Here is an 11216-nt window from a genome sequence, read left to right on the forward strand (position 1 = left end):
AAAATATCTTGTTTTTTAATTTGAAAATTTAAACAACAGAAAAATGTTATATTTTATTAAATGATTAAAATCTTTGGTGCAAATAGCGCAATGGTGTCAGATTCGAGCCGCGTTTTCATTTTCAAAAAAGTTTGGTCACGTGGTACTCTGACGACAATGCTGCAGCAAAAAAAAAAAAAAAAAAAAAAAAAAATGAACCCTATTTGCTGAATTTCACAAAGTCAATTAATCTCTGAACTGCTTTATTTAAAAAAAAATCTTTTTTCTTTTAACTTTGATAGTATTTATTTGTTGTATATTTCAGCTTTTCATTTAGTTGTCTATGGTAATAAATGCTCGATTTTTTTCTTAGGCATTTGTTGTTAAAACAACTTAGTCATAGACTAGCCTAGGTTCCCGGAGGTGTGTGTTGAGCAAAAAAGAAAAGTGGTAATAGGCAGGCTCGAACCCGTGCCGTGAAGGCAGAAAAGAAAGTGAAAGAAAATCTGACGTCAATGTCTCCATCATGCAACAGGAAGTTAAAAGCGTTGAAATTAACTGAATTCACGATGACTTGCTAAAAACAAAAACAAAAAAAAAAATTTTTTTAAAACAAAAAAAAACAAAAAACGACGCCTTCCTTGTACAAAACGGAGTTTCGCGTGAAGGAATTAATGTTTTCGGTCAATTTTTTCGATATTTGTCTTCCGAGATGACGAGCTTCAAAATGATACCGATCTTGTCAGGATCCGTCGCCTCTGTTGAAGGTTTTTGATTGATTGATTGACAGACGAGATTTATATTATAGAAGATGACAATGTTTGGGGTTTTTTTTTTTTTTTTAAACTACAAACAAAATTAAAATGTATAGACCACCAACACAAGTCCATTATTACGTTTATGAAATATATCACAGGGTTTTTTTTTTGGGGGGGGGGTTACTGTAATGCTAAATATTTAGTGATTTTAAAATCGGTTAAAATGTTGGGATAGTTACATCCCCCCCCCACACACACACACACACATACACACACACACACACTAAATATGAAATCTTGTTTTGGTTTTGTTTTTAATCCTGATGTGTACTGTAAACAAAATAAAATTATAAAATCAAAACAATCGTAAGTCAGTAAAACTTTCGGATAGAAAGTTTAGTCGTAGGACAATGTCCTAAGGACAAACGAACAATAAAGTCAGGTTTATCGCCGGGGGGTGGGGGGTGACGGATAAAATAATTACATTTTTTTATAATGAAAATAAAAATGATTTTCTGTTCGTCCTATTTCAAAAACAATAGAAATTTGGTATCTGTGTCCGATACAGTATTACTTATTTTAATGTACTATTGTACGATATTTGAATATTCAATTCAAGAGGGGAGGGAGTGTTGTAAGACCATCTCAGGCTATCTCCTCTTTTAACATTGTGATTATTTCTATTTCCGAAAGAATTTTCATAAAAAAAAAAAAAAAAAAAAAAAAAATATTCAAGTGTTGAAAGTTGAACTGGGAGCGACAGCTTTTGAAGAAAAGGCACAACAATGTATCTATTAACAGAATAATCTTATTTAGGCAATTAATAAAGAATGACATAAACAGTAAAATAAAAATAAAAAATAAAAAAAGGGATTTGCGAGCATGTGTATTTACGGGAACTTATTTCATGTGAAGAATGTTCCGTTAACAGGTGCATGCACTTCGACTCCAACAGTTTCTGACTTTCTTGGTCGTCAGATGGGCTTTGGTCTTTGCTTTACATTAAACTTCTATGGCTTGTGTCAAAATGCAGTCAACCCGTAATCGAATAGTGAATAATGGAGGGAGGGAGCAGGAGCCCTAAGCTGGTTCACGTGACCTTTAAGGAAGCAATGATTAACTCACCGTTTTAACCAATCAACTATCCTTAAGGTAGAGAAAAAAAAAACCCACAGTCACCCATCTTTGAGTATCTTATAGCTTCCAATAACGCAACAATATAACATAGAAGTAGGTGCCCGAAGCGTTTCAGTTTATAGACGCTAGCTCACATGACCCATTAAGGGAGCTGATTTGGTATACATTTGGCCAATACACATTACCCTTACAGAGAGAATATAAATGACCACACTGACCAATGAGAGCTTCATAAATTTCAATAAGATGAGGAGAGAGGTGGGGAGTGAGAGAGAAGTTTTAAAAGAAAATTTTTAGTGCTATGTTAGTGCGCTATTTTTTAATAGTATTTTCAAGTTAAATTCAAATTTTATGCTATCTTTTGTTTATCAAATTGTTGTGTGAAAGCATAGAATAGTTAGAAAACATCCTCCCCCATGTTAGGAATGGGTTTTTAAATAACGATATTATTTAAGCGCGTTAACAGTTGCACAAATACCAAGTTTTCTTTTGTGTTTTGTTGTTTTCACTATTACCATCCACGCCCCCCAGGCAATGCTAGGTAGCCCTGTTGGTGTAGGAGATTAGAGGATTAGTTCAAAATGTGTTTTTAATTTTTTTTTTTAGAAGGGAAACCTTGTGTGAGCTTATGATGTAGTGGTATGTTGAATATTAAGTAGATAATTACTAATGACTATATATGAGCATTAACTGACAATATAACCGAAACACTGTCTACTGTTGATGGCTTTAATAAAATGGATGCATGCTTCATCTAACATGACAGTTATGCCCTTGTCGTGGTAGCTTGTTATGTTGGCCGAGATGTATGGTCTTGCGTCAAGTTCACTTCTAGGTGATCCATCCTCCCAGGGAATGTCGATGAGGCAGTCCAGGCATTTTTTTTTTATTTTTAGAGGCCAGAGTGTTCTTTCTCTGGGACGTTGGCTTTCCAACTTCCTCTTTTTTGACCTTGTGTAAAATCTTCCAACCGTAAGTAAATATCAACAGAAAAGAAAAACTGCACAAGAACTTCTTATAACTGACTTTTTTTTAATGATGTAGGTAATGTTTAATTTAAAAATAAAGTTATTTGGAGATAAAAGTTAACACTCGGTTGCAGAAAACGAGTAACTATTTTTTTTTTTTTTTTTTTGTATTTCCAAAATGGCAGTCAAATTTTTAAGGTTAAAAAAGAAAATGCTTACTAACTCGATCCTACGCTGCATTAATAGAACGTGGGTTATCAATGTTATATTTGTATGTTAAAATCATTAAAAACCTCATAACAATGTACAAAGCAAATGTTATTGTACAGAATGACACATAGAAACCAGTGTCCTCCTAGAAAAGAAGGTATGGGTCTCACAGAAATTGACCATCAACATCGTCCCACTATTGTGAGCACTGGGCAATATCTGATGAGCTCACAAAATTCAAACCTCAAGATGGTACATCAACATCACAAAACAAGAGCCAGCAAAACAATCTCCATCACGAAACTAGCCAAACAATTTGGACAAGACTATCTTACAAATGAGACATAAGAAACAAAGTCTTAAACAGTCACCAAAAATACACCAAAACCTTCCATTGCAAAAAATTGAAAAAGAATGGGTCAACCAACATCATGCCAAATATTTTATGAATGAACTCACCCAGGACTATATCGATAAGGAAGACTATTTTTTTTTTCTTTCTTTCTTTGAAGATTGTAATGCTGGGTATGGGGCAGCCAGACCAGTTGTCAAGATTCCTCTGCTTTTTGTTGAAACCTACAGAGAGCTCTTTTTAGTATCCTTGTCGTATCATAAAGTCTAATTGTCTGGATTTCTTTTGCACTTGGTTCACCAGGCATATTAGTTAGGTAGGACTTCAGGTTCTTCATAAGCCCTATGGCACCTATAATAACTGGTATGATTGATGTCTCCCTAAGATCCCACCTTCTTTTCATATCATACATGAGACCTTGATATTTGGTCTGTTTCTCCCTTTCATCTGTCATTAGGGACATTCACTTCAACAAAAATTGACCCTCTTTCTTTAGACTGGCTAACAAGAGGATCGCTCAACTATCATCAGGAGAGGATTATAATGGCTGCCCAAGATCAAGGATTGATGACCAATGATTTTAAGAAAATAAGTGGTCTTAGCGTTGACAACAAGTGCAGGTCCTGCCACACAGAAGTAGAGAGTGTGATCCACCTGTAAGGTTCTGCTGAGAGACTGCTACTATATGGTGTGACACAATGGAGTGATTAAATCTTTCCACTGGACCAGCTGTAAAAAGTTGAATGTCAAATGCAGCAAGTCTTGGAAATAAATCATACATCATCCACAATGACTATGCAACTACGTACCTAGAAAACAGAGCTATTAAATCTGAAAGTGATACGAGACGAGGAGAAAGAAGCAACCTTAGAAGAAGTCAGTGTCCTTAATGATGCTGGGCTAAACAGAGCCGAGAGAGAGAAAAGATAACGAAATACCTTTTTATGTATGACATGAAAAGAAACTGGAATTGCAGGAAGATCTCCATCATCCCAGTAATTATAGGAGCAAAAAGAAATGTAGATATATAACAATCAAGATGAGAACAGTCGTCCGAATAGTCCGAATTATCGATTCTCATTTCAAAAAATACCAAAGCAAATTTTGATTGAAAATTTATGCGTACAACCTACCCTCTACCGCCTCTTATTCAACTTTTGTTAATTCTTCAAAACACTATTAAGAACCAAATTTTCATAGCACGGGGGGGGAGGGGGGTGACTGTTTACGATCAATAAAATCTTTTTGTAAACTTGATGTTCCTAATCAAAATTTATCATTGAAAAAAATATCAATGTGAAACGATGTACAATTCAGAAATGTGGGTGCTTATACAAAATACGAACCGTCCAATTTTTAGATAAGATTTTCGGCCATTTTCCAGTAAAAACAACAGTCAAAAACCAAATAAATGTTACTGTGACTTTCATTGGGTGAGTTTCGACCAGTATTTTGTTTAATTTTCGACTTTTGAGCGATTATCGAGACTCGTCAGATGACTAGTCTGACATTTTTCTTGTGTGACTTACACTCCCCACTACTCGCTATTCAAAGTAAATAAACGCTTTAAAATAAGTTAACACATAAAAAAACTTATCTAGGTAGATAAGATAACTTATCTTGCCTTTGGTAATAATTTGTTTTTACTGCAAAATGCCCGGATTTCCAAATTAAAAATCAAGTTTTACGATATCTTGCTTATTAAATAGGTTAAAGTACAGAATAGTTACAAAACGTCTCCGTCTCCATGTTAAAAATGGGTTTCGCAATAATCACATTATTTCAGCACGGTCCGTATCCTGCACAAATGCCGAAATGTGTAAGTATGTGTAACGAAGTTTTGGCTATGGTTCATTTTCTGATGGTAGAGAGGGGTTAAGGGAAGGTTTGCAATGCGATTATAAGCAACTCACATGCCGCTGGTAGAAAGTACCAGTCACGAATCCGTTCTTAATTAGCCAGACAGGTTGTAGGCCTTTTACGTGGACAAGTGGACCACTATCTGTCACACTGAGGTACGCCGCCAAGGTATTACCTAGGAGGTCCATCCTTCTGGCTTTCGGGTGGGGCAAGTTTGTCGCTTGTTGCGTGAGGGAGGCACCCCTACAGGGGAACGGCGATGGAGTATGGACTATGGAGATACTCAGGCAATTTTTATTAAGCCAGACTGTCTCTCCTTTTGCTAGGGAGGGATCATTTTTATTTCATGGTTTGGTTTGGAAATGATGAATAAGGATGGAGGTTGACTTCTTTTTTTTTTTTCTTTTTTTTTTAACCTTTCTCTTTCCAGAAAATTACTTTTTAAAGCTATGAAAAGTGCGTGATGTGTGTGCGTGTGTGGGGGGGATCTAATTACGGTAAATTAGTGTAACAACCGAACAATCTAAACAAATATTTTTGTGTTACTGTTGTAATCTGATAATAAACAAATCAGTACTAATAGAATTTTTTAGATGGAGATTAATTGCATCGAGCTAAAACCAGAGGAAACAAAAAAAAAATGCTGGTGAAGAAACAGCATTTCAAAAACTTATGTTTGCACAAAAGATAAGCTGAAATATAGGGGTGTTTTTATATTATACAAACGAAAAAAATACTGAATTTCAAGTAACAAATGGTACCTACGTAACTGTCATGCCGCAAATAGTACCATATCCAAAAATGACGAAAAATGATAGCGTAGAAAAATTATTAATGAAAAAATGTTTTCGATAAAGTTTACATGGGGGTGGGAATAAATTTTGTTCGATATTTAGAATTACGCTCGCTCCCTGTCGATTTATCTTTTTGTAAGCGTAATCTAGTGATTTTGCTTCCTTTTACAATTTTTTTTTCTTTTTTTTTTCATTAATTAGACCAGTCGTTTTGTTGTCTATACTGCAAAATGTCCATAGAAGTACAGCATTTTAGGGTTAGGGTTGGAGTGAAAAGGACAGATTAGGAAGTGGTGCTAAAATCATTTGAACCGAACTAAATCTAAAAGTTATGTTAGGGTTAGTTAAAGGTTAAAAGGGCAGTAAGGTTCAAATTTTGTATAAGTACCGAGGATGAACTAAGTCGAACGAAAGAAGAAATTGGGGCATAAGATTTTCAAATTAAATTCAATTTTCACGGTATCTTGCTTTAAATAGGGCGACCTTCCCCCCCCCCCAAAAAAAAACGGGCCCCAATTCTAATTAGGCCCCGTTTCTTAGTGTTTTGTCCGAATGAAATGAAACTTTGGTCATAACCAGTTTATTATATTCAAAACATTACATCAAAACACTAGGGTCTTATGCCTTTTTTTTCTCCGTTCTACAGCATATGTTCTAGATGGCCTCCATTTAGCTTTTGTTTTTTGTTTTTTTTGGGGGGGGGGGCACCTATATATATATATTAGTGGGGCCACTCGAGGATAAGGGCTAATGAGTGTGGACTACACCTTGATCGGTGAAGTTGAAGCAGCATTTCAAAAACTTGTTTGCACAAGACAACACCTTGATCGGTGACGGAGGAAGAAATTTAGCTTGATTATTTAAGAGGAGGACGGTACCAGAACTTATTTTCATTAGATTTGATAACGACCATATAGTTACTGGGAAACAGCCCCGCGATATTGCGCTCCACAGACTAACAGGTTAAAGTTAGTACATAAATAGTTACAAAACGCCCTCCTCATACTAACGTATCATGTCAGCACGATCTGGAAACTGCAAAAGTAAAAATCTTTCACATTCGCTCGTTTCGCATGGCGTGCCTGAAATGGCAACATCAGCCTAAAAAGGTTTATCAAGTTAACCCGTAGGCGGCAACGTAAACACTTGAATTAATAAAGAAACCAAATTGCTCTCGCTCTACTTGTATATAAAAAGCACTTTTGCGCGTCTGTAGGGGGGGGGGGGGTCCCATGGATTCCGAAACTGCTGCTGCTGGGCCGATTTTTGAAATGTGACACAAATCTACTTCGTGTCTAGAAGTGTTCTTAGATAGCTTTTGTATCGGAATTCCTCGAATAAGTATCGAAAATCGAAAAAAAAAAATCTGATTAAAGAAGGTAAGAAACCGTCTAATTTTGACCAATGTTAACACCCTTACAGTCTAACACCACAAGGACATTTGAGTTTTATCAGCACACAAGTAGACGGGGCAGGCGTATAAAATCACGACAATAGTGCGTTCGGAATAAATATTTCCGTTTAAAGCACAATTGAAGTATGATACTTGACTTTTGCATTTTGAACTTTTATTCAACCCATTATAAAAATAATTTCATAAAATCAATAGTAAGTTCTCTACAGTGCAATGTAGACAACAATGTATTGTGGCCTAAGTCACTGCGGAGCTTTCTCCCGGTGCACTGCAGTACTGCAACTGCACCGTGGTGGATCCCCGACTAGAGCAAGCAATCAACCGATTTGATTAAAAGAAAAAAAAAAGGGTAGATTTCAAATTTCGATGACAGTAAAAGTATAAGGAGAGGGCGGAAGATTAGTTGATCCTCATTCAATCCCAGACAACGTCAGGTCTCCCTGCCATTAAAATTATAATTGTGTTTTCAACAATAAAATTATTGGACGTGATTAAATCCAAAACATTCAAATTAATAAGAATTTGCTTAAGCATTATAAAGTCAGAAATTAAATTAATTTCTATACAACAGTTTAAAAAGGTTTCAAATTCTTGTCCAATTTCGAAGGATTAAGAAGCAATTCATTTTTAGTACTTATGCAGAATAAGGACCGCGCTGAAATAAGATTTAGGAACTCATTTTTATTAGGGGAGGACATTTTGTGGCGGACCTGTACGAGTGTCCACTCCCTCAAAATGCGTCTTTCACTTAATTTTTTTTTCGATGATTAGCAGGCAAAAAAAAAAAAAAAAAAAAAATTACTTAAGAGGGTTCAGCACTTTCTCCTTATGTTTTAATCACGTGAAACGTCGGAAAAGAGGTAGCTATGAAATAGAACGTTATAACGAGAAAGTGAACACTCTTCTTAAAAGTTAAATTCATTTGTTTTTCATTCTTTCTTTTTTTTTACCGTTATGATACTTAAGTTTGTAATCTATGATAATCATGAAATAATGACATTAATGACATTTTAGCGTGCGCTTGCGCGTAGAACAGTGGCCACCACTTCCACCAGTTATAACATAAGGAATTGCATTGCTTAATATCAGGAAAACTACTTGTTTGCGGAAAATTTAAATGTAATATTCGTTTTCAGCATACCCGAAAACCTGTCCAGAAGCGTCATTTTAAAGGTGATTGTTAAGGTGGAAAATAAGTAAAAATTTACCTTATTTAAGTGGAGTTTTTGTTTTTTACTATTTTTTTTTACTTTCACTTAATTTAATAAACACGATATATCGTAAAAACTGACTAAATTGAAAATCCTATCTAAAAATAAATAAATAAATAAAAAATAGCACAGTCCGTAAACCCAAAACTGCATAAGCATCTAAAATAGATAATACACGTATAAATTTTGGCAGTCTATGCAATATTACTTTTTAATAAAACGAAGCGGCATTTTTTTTTTTTCCTGCGTTCGTTGTCCCTATTTAATTGCTTTCCAACAAGGGCGTAGTTAGTGTACCTATTTACTATGCCTCCCCACGGGGCAGAGTTAGACACCAGGGTCGTTTTTTAACGTGGAGAAAAGGTACAAAAATAAAAATTGTCTCAGTCGTGAAGGATTTCTCCTCCACCGAAAGAGAACAAGAAATAGAAGTGCAGCAACTGCAGCATCTGGAGAACAGATACTACACTTTGATCTTGTCCCGAAACCTATGGGTTATCCCTTCATTAAAAATTGATCGTGTGTAGAAGTTCTACACGATCAATTTTTAATGAAGGGATAACCCATTTACCCCTGAATGGGGCAGGGGCACTGAATTTAGACAAAAACTTAAATTGCCTCAATCTAGAGGGATTTCTCCTTCGCTGATCTGAGAACAGAAAAGAAGTGTAGTTGTTACACTTTGCGGTACTTAATGCAGACGGACCGTGCTGAAATAATAACGTTATTTAGAAACCCGTTAGGAAAGGGTTAACTATTCTGTAGTTTCACTTAATTTAATTAAAAGATAACGTAAAAATTGGAATTAACTTTAAAAAAAAAAAAAAAGTATCTAAAAAAAAAAATATATATATAGCACGGTTCGTAAAAATTCGGCAATTGTGCATCTACGTTACCGCACTGAAACATTTAGAACCCCGTTCTTAACATTGGGAGGGCGTTTTGTAACTATTGTAACAATTTAATAAACAAAAACATAGTAAAAAATTGAATTTAACTCGAAAATACTCTTTTAAAAATAGCGCGATAACAGATGCACATAAAAACTGCATTCATTTTACTTCTAGTAAAAAGAGGCGAAAAGGGTTGACCCTGCGTTATCGACGTACATGTCCGCCAATAAATAAAATAGATTTGGTTTTACTTACCTATGAGCAGTGATAAGGGCAAAAGAATCCGAAAAAGAACGTAGGCCAAAAGCCGGGTCACCTTAGTTGCCATGATGATGGCGATGTGTTAAGGACGACGCGGAATGCAGGTTTATTGCCACATGGGCTAAATAAACAATGTTTTAAACAATTTCCTCCAGTCTTTAAGAGATTTGTTTTTATTTTATTTATTTTTTTAATAAAACGGAATTTCCGTAATGGTTCATTAAAATGATAGTACTCAACATGGAAATTTGTTGAAGGTGCACAAATGGAAGGGGGTAAATAATTTAAGGGGGGAAAAGATTAAATAAGGAGCAACAAAAAAATATACTTTGTTTTACTTTTTTTTTTTTTCTGTTGCTAAAGTAGTACTAGCTTAATAAATAAAAAGGGATTTATAAGTTTTTTGGGGGAAGGGGCCAGAGTTATTTATTTACATATTTTGTAAAATTTTTTTTTTTTAATCATAATTTTCTCATCTTGTGACTTTTTGTAGCTATATATATATATTATGATGTTGTTGTTTGTTTCCGTGTGAATAAATATAAGCAAATAGATCCGTAGAAGCTGAAAAAAAAATACGTTGTTGATAATATATTTGTTTGGGAGATCTTCGCTTTTTCCCTGTAGTTATCCGAAGAAGTTAAATCTTTTTGGCTTCTGGAGAGAAAAAATCTCAAAATAGTAATCCTGATTTAAACAATTTCAGTCGTAGAAAAATCCAAACTAATTAATCCTAAACAGTATCACACGATATCGACTCAGCCTTTGTTGTTTTTAAGGAAGAAATTCGACGGGTGTTGTTATTAGCGTTCGATTGTTTTCATATTAAATTTCGGGGAGGATTGATGAAGTTTAACGTATCGTATTGATTAATTATGACGATTATTATTAGAAAATTAAGTCAGCAAGTCCCAATTTAACTCCTTCACTAATTCTACAACTAAAATACTAAGTACTACCACTTAATATTGTAGAAAAATGAAAAAAAAAACGGGACCGGCTGGTAAATACGTCTACATAACGACACGAACGAAAGTGTATTCGCGAATACACCGGCTGCTTCCGAGAGGTTGCGACGAACACATACTCATTCCCTCTGTCTCGCTAATCACTCACTCTTTTACTCTCCCCCTCTCTTATTATTGTTAACCTGTCGTTCGCTTGATCTCCCCCTACTCCTCGGTATTCTTCCTTCTCCTTCTCTGCTTGTTATCCCCATCTCTATCTCCCTCTCTCTCATCACTCGTAATCTCTTACTCACTCGCTCTTTCACTAAATCTCTCTTTACTTTCCTCTCTTTCAATTCACTGTAGTTATCCTGTTTCGTTTGTTGATCTCTCCTACTTCTCACTCTTCGCCCCCCCTCGCTGCTCACGTTA

The 11216-nt window shown here is 35.2% G+C and overlaps 1 protein-coding gene across 3 annotated transcripts in view; it reads right to left on the bottom strand.

The window, feature by feature from the left end:
* LOC145277924 (piezo-type mechanosensitive ion channel component 1-like) overlaps positions 1-10413 on the bottom strand; it is a 562742-nt gene extending 552329 nt beyond the window's left edge. For all 3 annotated transcript variants that reach the window (XM_080129998.1, XM_080129997.1, XM_080129996.1), the window contains exon 1: positions 9832-10413. In XM_080129998.1, the coding sequence (XP_079986124.1) occupies positions 9832-9904 (73 nt within the window). In that variant the 5' untranslated portion in view covers positions 9905-10413. The remainder of the gene's footprint in view (positions 1-9831) is intronic.
* Positions 10414-11216: the final 803 nt, after the last annotated feature.

This window comes from Euprymna scolopes, chromosome 6 (genome assembly GCF_053919585.1).
Source record: "Euprymna scolopes isolate OS-2025 chromosome 6, ASM5391958v1, whole genome shotgun sequence".
NCBI lineage: Eukaryota > Metazoa > Mollusca > Cephalopoda > Sepiida > Sepiolidae > Euprymna > Euprymna scolopes.